An 18,829-nucleotide genomic window follows, 5' to 3' on the forward strand; every position below is an offset into this window, starting at 1 on the left:
TAGCAAAAAAATATTAATCTGATAGAAAGGTAACATGATCCAGTAATATTAAACTCCGACTTGTGTCCATTGCATCTAGTACATTTAATATGTTGATAATCCCTCCAGGTTTTTGCTTTCACCAGCAGTGCAAAATCAGTTGGCTTCACTTTTAAATCAATTAAAGTGGCTTCACAGCAACACAAGACCATTTAATCATAGAGAAAGGTATTTTAGAGGATTTATGACTCAAGGGTCAACACAAAGTGTTGGACCCAAACGAAGGCGCTAATACTCAAATACCTATACATAACCACAGTCTACCCCCAATGTATTATGGGCCACATAGCCCACTGTGTCTATACATCCAACTTCAGGTGTGTACGTGTGAATGACTGATGTTATACATCAGGAGACTAAAAATGAATTAATAGTTTTTCCTTTAAAACAGAAGTCCACAGCAACCTTTTGGTTTATGTTTTTGGATTTAAATGATAATTTATTCCTATAAGTATGGAATGCTAGAATCTAGTGATCATCAGTGAAACATTTCTATTTTAATACCAGCTGTAACAATGACAGGACAAGGGCAGTGGAAAATCAATATATTTTTCAAGCCACTAGAGAAGATGAAGCCAGAGAGGAGCTCCTGAAATACTGCAACCTTAGCAGAGACAAACCTGGCAAAGAAACTGCACTTGCTGAACAGAGCAAGTCATGAAAGTTAAAAGCCTCAAAACATCAAGTCTCTGATCCTCCGAGCCTCAATCGCGCTGGCTGTCAGACTGCCATTTCAGTGGGTGGCCTTAGAACATCATGGTTACACAAAAAGGGCATGGAGTACATGTTATTTTATGTTTACTACTGTGAAAGTAAATGTGGCTGCTGGTTTTGCAATGTATCAAAATCAAAAAGAGGAACCTCTCAAAGGCCATTCACTGGGGATCAGTTTTTAGTACACGAATATTCTCAGTAACCAAATGAAATCACAAGACAGCAAAGTATTCAGTGGCATCGCAAATATGAGCCATAAACATGGGTTGTCGTTTGACTTAGTTCACTTCTTCATAATAGGAAAACCTAGTGTTCTACCAATGATAAATCCACTCCGTCTTTTTTCACAAAAATTGCTTGATGTTGACATCCATGTTGAGCTTTGTTATTACTGCTGTTTTAAAACTTTTTTTTTTTTTTGTCAGTGTGGCAACCATTAACACTCATTCTGCAATCTCAATTATCATATTTAAGCGAATTGCAGGTTAAATGTTAACTATTTTCACTGAGGAGTACAGAATGGATTTAGCAATTTAATGACTGCTGGCCTCAACTTGTGCAGCCTGTTGTTCAGCAGTCGCATACTAAGATGCTGCTGATGAAGTGTCTTATATTAAGGCTTTAAAACAGCACTGGTTGAATCATCATGCATCCCCATAGCAATGCGAGCTACATTATTAGGCATTACATTTTCCTCAGTGGGGAAGAAAGAAACCTGGTGTTTGACAACTTCAAAGTGATGTTAGGAAAACTTAAATTCTATCTTCTTGTTTAGTGGTTTATCTCCCATTTCTGTTGAATTAGTGTGCTTATTGGTATTTCCCTTTTTCTTTAGAAGACATAGCATATCTCTCACAGGATCATGTCACCTCAACCTTCGAAAGGTTTTGGAAGCAGGGCATGCAGCCCTTGAGAGAGTGTCTATGATCCACTATGTATCAGTCATTTATATGCATGCAAATATTTTTCCTCACCTGACACAGCTGTCAAAACTTCTCCAGAGGGAGGATGTCAATTTTCTGGTTATAATGAAATCTGTAAGTGCCAGTCTAAGGAACTTGGCGAAGCTTTCACTTGTAATTCTGCTGACTTAAACTTACTCTGATTGTTCTTTTATTTTAACAGACCTGTCACAGTGCTGACAATAAATGCCATAAAAGAGCAAGGGGATGTGTAACCTCCTGAATTATTCCTTAGTGAACCTGATGATGGGGTCAACAGTTTGAAGATACAGGGGGAGCAGGAGCTAAGGAGCTGTCAGGTGACAGAGGGCTAGACAGGGGTGCTTTCTGGATTCTTTTCTGCTGTCAGCTGTTCAAAAGAGAGTTTTAGATCATTTAAATTAGAAAATAAACTCCATGAGTGATGATAAGACCATTAGGTTTTGTTAATATTTTGTTGCAGTGTTCTATTAAAAAAAATTATGCCTCAACATAAAAAATTCAAATAAATGATACAATTCGTCAAAGAGTTCAAATTATATTGTTTGCAGATTTTCTCTAAATGTTATAGCTTATATATACACAACATTTTAAAAAGTATTTGAAGAAACATGTCTTTTAAATAAATGGCTGGTGCATACACACAATCAAATATATGAAAAACATCTCAGAATGACACAATACAATTCAACCACAAACAGCACCACTAAATTACCATTAAGTTGAATCAACACCTCTGTAAAACAGTTAACAAAAACTGAACATGATGACCCTCATGAGAGTATGATTTAATGATGTCATGCATTCACCTAAGTGTACCTTATAAAATCACAACCAAGTGTATGCAGAATATAGGTTCCTCCTCAGATGATAACACACACACACACACACACACACAAATACACAAACAAAGCCGCGTTGCAGAGTAGATCAGGCAGAGAATGAAGGGTAGGTATTATAATGTCTCTGCTTCCTCAGCACAAATGTCTCTGGGAAATTCAAGTGGGTGTTACATCTTGGGCTGGTTATGAAATGAAGATTACAAAATATCATTTGAATCCCCTTATCATCACACAGTTCAAGTGTTTACACTGTAAGTGCATAGTAAAATGCAAACTATAGTAAGTATTTTAAGTGGGAATATTTCCATGAAAAAAAATTAGCTGAAAGGGATTCCACTGAGATACAGGATTAATTCACAATTTAGGAAAGCACTTGGCTTGGCAAAACAACTAGACTGAACTGCCCAGCCCTAGTTTGGTGTAGTTCAGACAGAATGACAGCAATCACAGTCAACACCTCCCTCTCTGAATGACTGTGCTGGCAGGTTGATTGAGGCGTGAGCTGCAATCTACTGGGAGGTCAAAGGCTATGGCAGGATCGAGTGAAAGAGAGAAGTTGCACTGGAAGGAGGCACTGACAGAGAGGGAGGGAGGGCAGAGCGGGAGGTGGGCTGAGCAAAACAAAAGAGAGTGTCTGAGTTGCTAGCAATGCAGATAAATAGTGACAAGATGGCAGAAGGGCTTGTGAAAAACAAAGACAGGGGGAGTGATCCAGATATGGCGAGAAGGCATGAGGAATGAGCACTCACGGATGCAGATAGGCTGGATTCCGGTCCAGGTGAGATCTGGCAAACACAGCCGGGTGGTAGAGCCCTGCAGTAGATGTCCCTGTTGGCACTGGAAGTCAACTCTGCTGCCCACCTGGCCACAAACAGACAGCACACAAAGTGGAGAGAGTCAATACACTGATGCAAATGCCAATATGCTCCCAGCATCAAATCTAAAGAGCTTGGAAAAAATACTGCACACTTAAGTTTTTTTGTTTTTTTTTTCCTTTTTTAATGATTATCTGTAGTGTGTGGAGGCAGATGGAGAGTATTCCTAGAGGCGATGGTGTCAACTAATGCAAAAACATTAGAAAGTGAGGGAGCTGACTTTCTGGTGAAATATAGAACCAAACTGTTTCCTGTTATCTTAATAAATGATTTTTATTTTCCGCCTCCATCCCAGTCGACTGTTTAAAGAGAGCATCAGCACAGCCTTTTCTCATTCAGTGGTGTCAAGATATTGGTGAAAATGTTCAGTAATGCAGAAAAACGCAAGAATACTGCCATTACAAGCAGTGATCCAAATAATAAGCTTCTTCTGCTTTCATTTGGGACAAATTTCATTTCAGATATTCTGCTGAATGTTGTGGAGAAATTGTTTGCACTTAACTTGTAAGTGACACTCCAAAACCAACAGGGAGGAAATAAAATGAAATACACTGACTGAAAATATCACAGGGGAGCTACTGAGCACACACCAGTGGTCATGATATCAATTTTTTTGTCTATGATGCATTTCAGCATTGCTTGTCTTATACACGCGCTCAAACTGGATAAAGTGCACATTATTATAGATCTAGATATTCACAGACGGTCACAGTGGTAGAGAAATCCAGCTGGTTTTCCTCAGTGTAACCACCTCATACAGATATGAATATTCATTACTGCTTCATCCTTGCACCAACATACCATCATCCAAAGGAATAAATGATGATTCTGTTTGGTAACTGCCCTTTGAAAAAGGGCTAAGTACAGATAACGCAGTAGAGCTGCAAGTTTTGAATGGTACTTTGATTGATGCTTCAGGTACAACAACTGGGCTGCTTCAAATATTGATCACATGGAGGTTTGTTGTAGAGCTAAATTAATTTACTAAAGTATATCACAGTATATGTATTACATTATAGTCTATATGTTACATGCTGTGTTAGTTAATTGCTCAACGTATATTCTTATGTTACATACCTGCATGTGGTTATCTGTACAGCCTAATGTGCGCCTATAAATCCCATCTTTGTGAAGCTTAATTTTTGAGACAGTAGTTAGTGTTTGTGTTGCACTAGACTGCATTGTATTGGAAGGTGTTTATAATGTTACATCAGAAAATCACTTTTCTATATAATGCAGCTTAGACCATCTCTAACAAGACAGGTTGTGGAGTTTGAAATCCATTTTTGGGGACAAATTTATTTTAGAGTTAAAGTACATAACACAACTTGTATAAAATGGACCCATTGCAGGTTTTTGCTCATTTTACCTTAAAGCCTGTTGTGTAATTCATGAAGCCGTGTTCAGGTGTCCCTGGATTTTCACACGTTGTTCTCGTGGGCTCTGGAACAAGAAATCACTGTCATGATGAGCAGAGGGCTTTTGGGAGAGTAAAAATAAGAATATGACAGAGAGGCAATCATTGATAATGACTATGCGATTTCTCTCTTGTGTGCCATGTACCAGAGGACAATTACTGAAGTGGCATGGTAACATGAGCAGAATTACCTTGTCATATCAAGGCTCTCTGATCATGAATTCCTCTGCTTTTAAATTCTTTGAAATACGGACTTTTAACAATTGGTGAGACTTAAGTCAAATTAAAAGACATCCATTCGATAAAGTATTTCTTCAGAATTTAACATTAGCATTTCATTATTGTGGTTTACTTTGACAGAGCCAGATGATCCTAGTTCACCTTTCAACTGTGTTTTGATATTTATGTCAGCCACTTCAACAGAACCAACACAGAATGACCATTCTGGAGATTAGTCAAATCGAGTGCATTTTGATGGTACGTGGCAAATTAAAATGCCCATCTCTTGCATGTGGAAAATTCAAAAAGTCAATAATCAGTACCTATACATCGAGGCTGAGATCCGCTCCAAGTGCCATCCTCATGGCACATGCGTGTTGTTGATCCTACCAGCACATTAGGGGCATTGCAGCTAAACATCACCTCCGACTTGAAGATGAAACTGTGCCCTTCTCTCCGTCCTTTAGCAGGCGTACCAGGGTCGCCACAGAACTTGGCTGCAGAAGAAAAAATGTGGAATATTGCTCACATGATAAGCCAACATATCCAACGCAAACATCACACATTTTCCTGCAAGTATTCATGCAGCAATGTATCACACTGCACTTTTGAAGCATTCCTCCCATTCATGTCAATGTGGATGCCCTATTGATCTGCCCCATTTTTGCGATTCAAACATTCATCTGTTTTCAAGTGCAACATATAAGGAATACTGCAGCAGCCAGTCAACTGAGTGCAGCATTCAGTAGACTATTCAGCATTCAATTCAAATAATAAGTTGTGTGGGCTGCTGCTGTGCCCATACAAGATCAGGCCTTGATGAGGAGTGCCTAGAGTGGTTTCCAGTGCTGCTTCAAGCTCTGGTGTTTTTGATGGGCTTTTTATTATGTTCAATTTTTTCAGTACCTGACTGTCAAAATGATTGTCTTTCTGTATGATTTGGAAAGTCTTCATGGATTGAATTATTCAAACTGTATTGACATTATGCTTGTTGCACAAATTCCTTTGGCCATTTTTCATTGCATGTGGGCAGATACATTGACATTCTTCTCTAAGGGCGAATGCTCTGTCTAACCATTTTTTTGTTTCCAACAATCAACCTTACCGGTGAGTGGTTACAGTAGATATGAGAATATTCATCTTGGCAGCAAAGAGGTAGTGAGGGAGGTCATGGCACTCAATTTTAGATCAAAATAATTAGCAAATGAAAGAGGTTAACACAACTGGAGCCATCTGCTGCCGCTGTTGCTCTCCATGGCTCTCATATGATATTGCCTATTTGATGGGACTCCAGCCACAGCCTCAGCAGATGAAGCCTGAATCACTGCTGCTCCTTCAATTTATTGCTTATAGACCTCTAATCAAGTTTCAGGGAATAATTTAGGCTGCTTGATGGGGAGAGAAGTCATCCATTTTACAGTCTGCTGATATATCTTCCTATCCATCTTTACTGTATACGTATATTCGTTAATCCACCATAACCACACTGATCAGTAAAAGTTACTGGTTAGCTGTAGGAGGTTCAGATATACTCAGTGTGTGAGAGAGCATATGCAAGGACGGGAGTCACAGCATTCAGTCACGCAGCCAGAGCACTGCGGGATCAAGCCAATAATAAGTCAGGCTGCTTCTCCAGACCTGACATGTGCTGCTGTGTGGAGGTCTGGAGACAGAGATAAGTTCTCACTTGCTCTCTTCCTAGAAGTCAGGAACCAACAGGGGCTTCCCACAGCCATTCCCTGACATAATAGATATCTAGTAAAAGAGGAGATTAGAATCCAGCCCATGCAGGAATGGCTGAATAAACCCATTACTGCAAATACCGTTATCTTAGAAACAAATCCATGTATTCAGAGACGTATCTTCTTCTAGGAAATGTCTTTGCCTATACTGTAGGTCTCGTTTGAAAATGATGCATTGTGAGTTTCAATTCCCCAGTACCCAACAGTTTGGCCGTGTCTGATATGACAACAAATAAAGATGCAAATGTCTGGCTGGATCTGAAAACGAGTCTTGTCATTTTTTCAAAAGGCATTGTGAGACTTTGTATTCAGATAGCACTTTTTCGGAGGGTTGATAATACAGGCCAAACAGGTGACATGCACATCAGTCATAAGCTTCAAGCTGCAGGGAAATAATGTGCTGTTTTATGGATATATAAGAGAAATGGCCCCGGGCCAAACCAAGCTCAGCATATTTAGTGTGTGTGTGTGTGTGTGTGTGTGTGTGTGTGTGTGTGTAGGTGGATGAGCGAGAGACAGAGAAAGAGAGAGAAACTAGTCAAACTTTTTCTCACTCTCTCTCCCATAGCCTCTCTTCTTCCTTGATGAATTATCAATGCTTTGAAGTAATCAGTATGCAGAGGCCTGATTCAAAGCTGGGATCACAGTTTCATCCCTGCAGACACATGAACTAGCATTCTAAGACACTGAAATGTGCTGCTTGCTCTCTTTTTCCCCTGTGTTGTTAAAGAGAACATGAATTTGCATCTTAATCCTGTTTGGCTGCAAAAGTTTACAACAGATTTTAAGAAATGCACTGATGGATTTGCTTTTGCAAATGCATGGCGTCTCCTGGAGTATTGCTGAGCTAATTCAACTAAAAGGGTAGTATGAGTATGAATCTTATTTCTAAAATTGACAGTAGTGCAACCCTACATGTCCAATAAACAGCAATACTTTGGCTTACTTACTAATTTGCAGCAAATGTATAAGACAGAGTCAAAGAGAATATGATTATCAGATTATTTTTGAAATGTGAAATAAATCTACAATCTAACTCAATGTATTCACTCACTCATGCTTAGAAAACATGGATGCAAAAACAACGGTTACAGTTGCCCCATGACAAATATATGCATTTATAAAATATTGCAAGGTATCAACACTAATGGTCAGTCCTTTGACTAATACTAATGATTTACCTTTTAATGGCCTCATGATATATAGAGAGACTAGCACCTGAGAACGCAGTGGATAGTGCTGTCCTATCATTTAATGCATAGATAATTATTTTAGCTTTTTCCACACCAAATATGATTAGCACTTTTTTCGCTGTTGTTCCCACTTTTCAGCCTCATTTATTTACCTTAGTAAACCTCAGTGATTTATCACAGACTTGCTTCTACAGCACTGTAGCGGGAGGCTGGCTATAACAACATGTTTAGGAGAGCCAGGTTATTTAAAGAAGTTGGTTATTGATCATACATTTATAGTATATGGCTCTCACTTTGTGTCAATTTTGCACTAGGATTGCAGCTTGCATTCTAGGTTGTAAGTAATGGCTATATTAAATATAATTACTACACATGAAACACTAGAGACGATCTTGCAGTGGGACCACACCCGCAATGACGCCTGCCAATATGTTGACGTTCCGACCAATGAGTACTCATCAGTCATTACCACATTATTACGTGAGTAACCATTACTTATGGGTTGGACAAACCCATCTTTGAACTCTTCATTCTGATGTAAGCTGATGTCAGCACACCTGTAAAGTGTTGTGACTATATCTTGCACAGTTGTGACATTATTGCGTTGACAAAATCAAAATCCAACAGACATATAAACACCTGCTAAAGTTTGCAAAACTGCCTCTGTGGTGGTTCCTGCTACAGTAGGTGTCTCAGGGACCACATGTTGCCATGATCACACATGTACACACACACACACAGACTCACAAGGTGAAAACAATACCAGACACACTGTTGCCACTGGCAACTAACATTTCATCATGGAACATAAAGGTTAGTGACTCAAAAAGCTGAGGTTGATTTGGGGGTGCTGATGTGGAAAAATGATTGTGGTGTGTGAGGGATGACACTGCTCATCATAATTGCAGTAGACATCCAGTAGATATGGTACATTTACCAAGTGGAACCTTATCCATTTTATGACCACATGGCATTTTTTAACCATCATAACAACAAGAACCCAGAGATACCCGTGCACCTCAGTAAAAACAGGCAGCTGGTGAAGCACAGATCTGCTTGTAACTGACAAATGCAATCCTTTATAGTTAAGCAGGATATAAATCAGAGAGCAGTGTGCACATTGATATACATGAATTAGAATAAACAACTGCAATGTGGCAATTTAGAAAAGCAAATGGCTGCATGAGTTACTGTGCTTCTGTTGCATGGTCACAAACACTAGCAGTCTGTCAGCTGGATCTCAGATGCTAAATACCCAAATGGGACCATGTTCGCCTGACTGAATATGGCCACAAGCACCAAATGCTGTCATTAGCATCAATTACAAAAGAGCACACAAGTGATTGTAGTTCTTTTTAAATAGACTCCAGGGTCTCAGACAGTTTTTGTATGTTGTGATGCAACATGTGGTACTGAAAGACAACAAACCATCTAATTTCACTCCACTTCAGAAACTAACTACTATCTAAATTCAGAAATCAACACAGCTTAGTTACTATATGCACATTATGCACATTAGTGCACCTAGCCAATAAAATCCATATCTGATAGCAGAGATTCCTGCATAAGAGAGCTGCAATAATCAATTAGTGTCATGCAAAATGGAGCACGTCAACTGTCGAGACAAAAGGACCGCATACAGTGGAGATGCTTTAAATGCATCACAGCAGTTAGAAAAAAAACAACACATCTTTCAGCACTTGGAGTGTAGTGCATGAATATTTTTAGTGGCATTTGCTTTGATTCCTCTTCGCCCTGACAAACATGCAGAGAGAAACAAACATACAGGTAAGTAAGTGCTTAACCCTTCTTGATATTTCATTTCTGTCTGACTCATATAATGCAAGAATGATTCTGATGACAGTGAGACACTCTTGAGCAGTCATGCATCCCAGGGATTATTATTGTGATTACAAAGACGCTTCTGAGAGGGTCTCAATGTATCAAAGAGCACCAGACACTGCACTTGTGGTATCACTCAGATCATAATCATCGTCATCAGTATTGTAGCAACATTGACTCGAGAACTACAGGTCAATTCACTTTTCATTTAATCAAAATGTAAATTGGAGATTCAATTGATGCATTAATGATGAGATATACATTTATATTTTTTATTAACAGGTAAGATGCAAAGTCCTTCTAATGGTTAACATTTTTTGTATTTCATTGCAAAAACAGAAAAAGTCATTTTGTGGCCACTGAAGGTGGTTTAAAGATTAAGTATGACTGACTGCTTACAAAAAATACCATGATGTTGTAACTAAGAGCAACACTAATAATCCCTGTTCTGCATCTCTGCAAGACTGCCTTATTCTATTTGTATCCTAATTCAGTTTTTGCACCTTGGCCTTGATGTTAAATTCCATGACTTATTAATGAATTTCATTAATTTCATTAACTTGAGATAACCTCAAAAGGGGCAAGCAGCAAAGTGGTGTAAGGGGGCTTGCCTTGGAGGAAACAACTTAAAACTAATGCAAAGTAATGAATGTGTGAGGCAGGTTGTAAAATAACATGCATGCATTATTTCATGACTTCCTCAAAGAAAAGCATACATGTTATTGTATTGACTGGATTATTATATAGAATCACCTTCTGCTCAGTGATGTAAAATGAATTCATGATGAGTGGGGAAAAAGGCCACAGTATTCCAGATTTTAATGATTCCAAGTTTCCACATGCTTCATAATGTTTAAAAAGTAATATCAAGAGAAAAGACCCAGTTTATCTCACTGTGCAAATAACTGTGTTTCAGATGGTGACTGAAATGTCACTAACACCAATTCAGCCTAAACACAAGGCGACTTCCCCTCGAGACCCCTATAATTATTACTATAATTATCATGAAAGTACAAAATGGTGACTCACGCAAGCACTGAGGCAGGTCTCCACTCCATGTCCCATTGCCTGTGCAGGTGAGCACAGCAGGGAAGGACAGCTCATAGCCAGGTAGGCAGCTGTAGCTCACGCTGGTACCCCACTCCAGGACTGAGCCCTCCAGGAGGCCGTTAGGGATGGGTGGGGGCGTGGGACATGTCACCACTGTGGGGATAGTGAGGGCACAGTTAGGACAAGCTTATCAGAGTACAGCAAAACTGGTCCAGTCAAACTTGAGTCAAGACCAGGTAAAAAAAAAATGGATTGTAAGGCTGAGAGCAAACCAGGTTCTACTCAAGAGCAAGACATTTGACTAACAAGTCTCAGTAAATCCACCAATGGATTATACAGAAACCAGACAGAGCAAAAGTACAGAACATTTTAAAATATATTAAACATTCTCACAGGTCTTATCTGCCCATTCATATCCAGAACGACGTCCCACAGCACCTCAGTAGCGTTTCTTTGTAAGATGCAGCAGGATTCAAGTCAGCTTTTTCATGCAGGTTAAACATGAACATGACAACATGTTTTGTCAAATGTATTATTACGCTGCATGTTTCAAATTACAGTGCTATTTTTCAGTATCAAGAGGCAATAGAGGTAGCACAAATTCACCATTTTACATAATGTGGAATATGACTGAGTGAAAACGAGATCTTTAGCCCAAAGAAATGGCCTGTGTTTTGACTGTGACTGTGTGCAATTTTTCGGCCGTTTATGTTTGCAGTATACTGAATAATTTCTGTGAGGAATGAGGGGACATCTTGTGTCTGTGTAAGCCATAAACTTTCTGCTCAACAAATGTAATAAATGAATGCATAATAAAGCTTGGAGTTTGTTCTGACACACTTGGAGATGAACCCGTGGGGACACAGATGGGATATGGGTTTTAAGGATGTGAATAAATCATAGCAGTTGTTTTATACCATTACTATCCTCCCTCAACACCCATCATTTCCCCAAGTCTCTCTTTCTTTTAGACACTCATGCATGCCGGCACACTTGAACAAAGATCTGCAAATTGAAGTCAGGCAACTGTCTGGCAAGATCAGATGTTTAGTTTACAAATCCAGTTACTTAAACTGTCATGTTAACACCTGGATCTCAAGTTAAGGTTTAGTCTTTTGGAAGTACAACAACATACTAATTTTCACTTAGCATATCATGACAAAAACATACAGGATGCGGGCCTTTGAAGGCAGGCCTGTATGGACATGTTTGGGGCAGGACCATGAACAGAGACAAACTCAGCCACTGCTTCAGTTGGCATTATTATAAGCACCACAACTGAACCAAGGCAGATTGAAGTAGCTTTCACCTGAGTCCCAGATTTGAAATTACCTGACCACTGGACACTTCTTCGCCTATCTTCCTCCCACCTGCCTCAATTTGCTTCAAGCCTAATACTGTGCATGCTGACCTCTCTCACTAACAGCACAGTTACTCTCTACATCTAAACAACTTGGCATACTGCATGCCAGAAGTCATCATGCTGATTTTCACGCTCAACTAAGACTACAGCAGGTGATTTCACTTATTAGTTCCTATAGGAGAGACCAATTAATTCACCCGCTGCTGTCGGTGTCCGGATAGAAAATCAGTGTAAAATATATGACTGAACAGTACTGTGTAGTCTTAAGTGGCTATGTGCTTTATCTTTAGTCAACCTCTGAGCTTTCCATTTACCTGGTTGCTCATCATTTAGGAACCAATTTTCAAAGCTTGTTTCAGGCTTAAATCTGGCCTAAAATGAAATGGATTTCAACCAAACCATGGCCTCATTGAATTTTAATAGATATACTTCACATAAACTATAGAAGAGTTAGTTGTTTTTAATGTGCTCTATAAATAAACTGTATTGACTTGATGAGTTGGAAAACAATTAACTATAATGAGAAAGAAAGAAGAAGATCTAATTTTGTCAAATTGAAGTTGGCTACAAAGGTAAATAAAGAGAATAGAGATCTATAAGACTGGAAGAATTGATACTGATACAGCAAGCACAGTTTTCTGATCAGTTGTTTAAAGCTAGTTTTTATGCTATATTGCAGCAATAATTTGAGAATAAGTAGGCTTCAAATTACAATTTTAATAGTTAAAATATAAAGTAGGCACAATATGGACAACTTTCTTGTCACAAAATCTTTAGTTATATGTTTTTTTTCTACACAAGGAATTACAGTAAATGTGGAGCAGGCCACTGTGGGATAGTCACATATTCTCTCCAAGGTGGAAGCATCTTTTATTCTTGGTTGGCAGCGGATCCAAAAAGATTTCCATACAGACATTTTGCAGCAATATAAAACATATATGCTTTAGAAGCTGTATGCTATATTTGGACAGAAGTGAATACAAGTTAAAGGCAAAACCATACTGATGTTGCATTATGTTCTTTAATGTTTTGTTTGATAATGCAATTTTTTTTCTCAAGTTCTCAAGGAGAAACAAGTTCACTTGAAATTGTTTCTCTTTGATGTTAATGAATTAGTGAAGAGTGTCTTCAATTTGGGATTTCCATGTTGTTGCTCTGGTGCTCTAGGAAAAAAAGACACTTCAGTCTGAATTACCTCGCTAAAATGCCCAGCTGGATGCTGTAAAGTAGAAAGGGTGTGTATGTGTCTCTGCCTACAATATGTCTATGTGAGGGAAAGAAAGAGAGGGGGAGAGAAAGATAGATGGAAGGACAATGTGTAGGTGCACATGTGCAAGTTGCAAAGTTACGCTGATTAGAGGAGTAGGCCTACTAATCCCCTAAGGACTACATCAGAAATTACTTTGAAAAAATGAAAGAAAAAAAATCATAATAATGAAGGCACGGGTGGCAGGCAGAACTGAATGGGAAGCAGAGAGTGTCCCCATTTTCCTAAGTAGTTCTAAGCAGCATTAGTGCCTCTTAGCTGAACACGCCAAACCTGGGATTCAAACTGAATCCTTGTCGGGCAAGGCTTAAGATGTGTCATCAGCAGTGTGTGTACGTACACCACACACAAATGCCGTGGCTAGCACTGATGCACATGCATTAAGTGCAAAATTATGCACAGATTCGGCACATGTAAAATCTTTCTTTCCCTCTTAGTCTTCAATTCTCTCTCCCTGTCTTTCCTTCTCTTGCTTCCTCCTCTCTATCTTTAACCTCCCTCCCTGGAATATCAACTCATATCCCCGCGGCACATCAAATAAATCTATGACAAGATGACAGATGCCCTGCATCATGACAGTTTCAAACAGCTCACCCTGCCTGAACCGCTACACCTTAACACCTTCTGATTCTTAAACTTGAACCTAATCATGCAAAAGAAAAAGGCAACCAATCTTATTGGAGGAGGCATTGTTTTCAGTTTGAGATGCAAGAAAATAGATATTTTCTCAGTCTTTTTCGAAAGACCTCTTGCTGCGTAGGCTGTCAGCGAGAGAGATGATAAAAAACTGTGATAATCAGCAGGCTGTTCTGTAGCTTGTCCCAGATAGTCTTAGAAAGACACCAACGGAGAGGGAGCAAACAGCGAAAAGGAGAAAATAAACTATAAAACATATGTATTCCTTCGTAAAACCCCATCCACACACTGAGGAGGAGCAAAATTAATATAGAGCACTAACTTGGTAATGAAACTCCTCTTTTGCTTTTCTTTTATTCATTTACCCCATGAGAGAAATAAGTGCTGCTGGAAAAGTGAGAGCAGCGGAGAGAGTGAGAGGAGGTGGGAGGGATCCTGTAGCTCACTGACTAATGCACACAGGTCAGTACAAGATGACAACATTCAGGCAGCAGCAGTGGTGGGAGCCAGTGTGAAGGTGTGTGAGCATCAGTGTCTATGTATGCGAGAAAGAGACAATTGACGATTGAATGCCCCCATGTGATTATAAGCATGCATGGTGGTGTGTGAGAGTGTGTGTATGTGTGATTAGGAAGGTTAAGCTCTAGGGTTTCACTTCTCTCCACACCACCCCCATCAAGCGTAGCAACATCGGGGCCAAGTGCCTGAGCTGTTGTGGTAGCTGTCAAGGATTAGCGCTCGGAGGTTAGGAGCTTCACACACTTTTATACACACATGCGTGCACACATACACCCATGGTCTGTCTCTTTCTCCATCCATTTAAATTGCCCTGGGTAACAGTTGTGTGACCATCAATTCGTCCAACAGCTTCAACATACCACGGAACAAGGCATGTTAATAATGAAACACACCCATGAAATATTACAAATCAGTGTCAGTTTGGATGTTGTAAACTTCTGGGCAAGGTCATACGGGGAGCCTGAGGAAGGTAAGAAGTGTGTGGCTTAAGACCATAGCTCTCTATGAGCTAAGAAATGGCAATGGCACAAGCCTGTGAATATTCTCATTTGTCCAGGTCATAGTATCTCAAAGGAGTTTTAAATCGAAAGCAACTGGACTTGGTTATTTGTCTAGGAAGACGTTTCACCTCTCATCCAACAGGCTTCATCAGTTCTTTCTCGCACCTGACCAGGCTGAGACTGGCAATGGCACAACCTACTTCTGGGTCCACAACAGGCTCTTAAACACAGAGTATAACTAGAATCAAAAACATCCATAAGAAGAAAAAAAATCAACAGGCTCAGTGTTTGTTTCTGATACTCATTCCCTTTCTATGAATTTGTCCATGTGTGTTTCATTTTTTATAATTCTTTGCCTTTCAATTACTTGTTTGTATATACTTCTCCTTCCTGTTTTCATATTTATCATGACAGTCTCGCAGACTGTGCCTCTTTTTCACATTTCATTTGTCCTTTCTCATTTCTCAAGAGGCAAATACAACAGCAGCTCTGTTCGCTGTAACTGAGAGAGCAGCCTGGGAGCAGTTCCTTAGCAACAATGAGCCACCATTTGCCTCGTGGGCTCTTCCCTTTCCTGGTGTACATTTGAACTGTTCAGTGCACAAGTTAATCTTCCCTGCAATACTTACTTTTGGGTGTCGACAGCAGACATGCATTACATCAGTGCCTCCACTTGAGCATCATAAATCATTGAGTGATGTAGCGCTGATGGGCGTACAACAACTAAGCTCTTTTGGTGGATTTTCTTCCTTTGATGTTAATCAAGCCCATAGACTGTGCACAAACTTTTAGAGAGAGGAAGCCAATGATTAACTGTTGGAATACAATTAGAGAGATCCTTGTTGTGATGAAGAGGACTTGCTAGCCATCCATCACCAGGTGTCAGAGGAACTTTTAGCCTTGGCTCTGTGCCACCACAGGTGCAAGTCTAGATGCAGGTGTGGGTGAAATCAGTGTGTCCTAGATCAAGGGCTCTAAAAATTAGCTAGGCATTTTTTTTTAAAACCCACTTGAACAGAGCTGTCTCTTATTCAGGAACCTGGTAATATAAAGCACCAATTTTGTAATGTAGGGGTGTACTGAACATTGTAGAAAACAATGAAGATAAACATTTAAAGTTGCTTGTCATGTTTTTATGGGTGTTCAGTATGTATACAGTATGTATACTTGTATAAGCATGCATGCAAATATATGCATGTGCAAATATATGCATGTGTATATGTGTGTGTGTGTGTCTGTCTCACAGACATCCAGTGTAATGTATCGTTGGCACTGCTGTTACCAGCACACTTAAGTGAACAATATGACACTATCTGACCACATAGGAATTACTGTGTCACCTTGTTTGCTAATCTCATTAGATCTCAGGGTGTAAGCATGCACTTTATATTGTACGTGACAGTGTGCTAGCGTGCCAAGGTTGTTACAGCACGTTCTGATGGTTATCAAGGTTGACAGACTGCAGTGTGTGTACGATGCAGTGTCCATGAGGGGGTGCATTTGTGTGTGGTACTTACCTTGGCATGTTGGCATGGTGCCACTCCAGGTGCCATTGTTGGTGCAGGTCCTCGTGACAGTGTTGTCCCCTCCTATCAACACATATCCCGGCTGACATGCGAACGTCACGTTCTGGCCCACTGTGATGTCATCACCAAATCTAAGTCCATTCGCTGGAATACCAGGGTCGCCACAGGTGATCACTGTCATTGATGTCACACATAGGGAACATGAATCAGGAATCATCCAGAGTAGTGATCTTACTAAACTACTAAATATACCCTATTACAAAAATAAAACATCATGTTATAATTAGAGAGTGTCTGCTGTGATTATCCATTATGCCTATGCACTCTGAAAAAAACTGCAGAGGGCTTATCAATTGACCACAGCAGTGAGCCTGCTTTGTCCACTAGACTTTCTATTTTTAGCCTTCTCATGCAAAGTTGTTGGTGGTCTCCTAATCTCGCATTTGTTCACTTATGCCATGAGGGCATAACAATGCACTTGTTTTTGTTCATATGCTGCAGATATAAAGGGTGTGTTGAACTTGTAATGATTAGTAATTATCCTCTCAGCCTTAATAATCATCCTCTCAGGCACAAATTTGTTTCAAAAGTTTTAAACAGCTGAGCCAAACATAGTTGTGCATAATGAAAATGGCTCACAAAATGAAGCATTATAGAATCAGACAATGCACCTTGACCCACAATCCTTCACGAACAGTTCATACTTATTACAGTGATAATTTGCTGAATAGCATGTACCTGTTCCTAGTTATTTTGTCAAGCACTACAAACTACTGTTATACAAGATGATTAAATTAAAGCTATAAAAAACTCACCATTGTAACTTATAATGTGATGGTTATCAGTAACTCTTAATTGCGTCCCTGCTGTCTTTTACTGCTATAGTAGAAATTGCTCTGAACAGTTACGGACTGTTACATCACAGGCATTGGTGGTTTCACACATCGAGCTCCACTCTTCCCTGGGTGTCTTTTATGTGCATTTGACAGGTCATTTATCAGCTCTCACACTTGACAGGATGGCCCTGGTTGACCCCTGTGTGGTGTCGATCCCTGTTCACACTATTACAGGAGAAACCAGTTTGGCTGAATTTTTCACCACAAAAACTTCAAAGCACCCCGACTGAAGACTTCATATAAAACAAACTGGGCTTGGTAACAAGATTTATGCCACGCTCTAACTTGTAAATCGACTTGTAAATAGCAGTCATGTCAACATCCAAGTTGTAATTAAAACTGGGAAACTGACTTTTTGAAAGCTCTGATAAATCTGACTTGGCGCATTATAATACAGAAGGGCCTGAAAACCAAACAAACACAGATGCCTCCTGTCAGCCACAGTCTGTCATTCAAGGTAATTAAACCCAAATTCATGGATATAGTGTTAAACTGTTGGTAAACAGTCCAGTATTTTTAGCCACAAATCGCTCACTCTGTAATCATATAGGTGTCTTCTTTCCCCTGTTTACAATCCATCCCATCCCATATATTTGAATGTGGCATCAGAGGAGGGGACTTTGGATCCATTATAATGACACATGGTTACATTAATAACAATACAATGAAATCAAATTAGTATGAAGTATCTCCAAAATGTCAACTGTTCATTAACGAAGAAAAACAATTTTGCTTTAACTTTTGCAATGCATTTTTTTTTAGATTCAACCATAGGTTTTAGAGGGCTTTTGCTTAATACATATTATATTACTATTGACTCATAAAGGAAAATGCATTCAACCAGGAAACGCAATCAGATATAGGAATATAAGGGTTTTCATTGGACAGCAACAATATACACATAATTGCTCAATCTGCACCTTTAAAAAAACATAAAACAAACAAAAAACAATAACGTACTAAAAAGTAGCATAAATTGTGTGAACCACAAATGTTTGTGAGGTTATTTTGCAGCAACCTTGTGTTGGCTGTGCGTTATTTAATCAAGGTAACTGCAATGGATCATCATGCATAATGACTCTGTGCTCCTGTGTAGCATTAAGCATACAGAGCAATAAAAATAGCTACACAATGATTTCCATGACTTTTATCACTAGTCACTTGAACATAAGAAATATCCAGAGAAACTGAAGATACAGCTGTTGCCATATTAGCCTATGACCAAGCATTCAAAGCATCATCACACAG

The 18,829-nt window shown here is 39.4% G+C and overlaps 1 protein-coding gene across 9 annotated transcripts in view; it reads right to left on the bottom strand.

The window, feature by feature from the left end:
* LOC139612730 (CUB and sushi domain-containing protein 3-like) overlaps window positions 1–18,829 on the bottom strand; it is a 223,133-nt gene that overhangs the window by 10,630 nt on the left and 193,674 nt on the right. For all 9 annotated transcript variants that reach the window (XM_071468639.1, XM_071468635.1, XM_071468631.1 and 6 more), the window contains 5 exons: window positions 16,677–16,859; window positions 10,854–11,027; window positions 5,371–5,544; window positions 4,781–4,854; window positions 3,286–3,397 (listed from right to left, as the gene is read on the bottom strand). In XM_071468639.1, coding sequence (XP_071324740.1) covers window positions 3,286–3,397; window positions 4,781–4,854; window positions 5,371–5,544; window positions 10,854–11,027; window positions 16,677–16,859 — 717 coding nt within the window. The remainder of the gene's footprint in view (window positions 1–3,285; window positions 3,398–4,780; window positions 4,855–5,370; window positions 5,545–10,853; window positions 11,028–16,676; window positions 16,860–18,829) is intronic.

Source organism: Trachinotus anak, unplaced genomic scaffold (assembly GCF_046630095.1).
Source record: "Trachinotus anak isolate AG129_WGS33_773 ecotype Australia unplaced genomic scaffold, CSIRO_AGI_Tana_v1 ptg000032l, whole genome shotgun sequence".
Taxonomy (NCBI): Eukaryota; Metazoa; Chordata; class Actinopteri; order Carangiformes; family Carangidae; genus Trachinotus; species Trachinotus anak.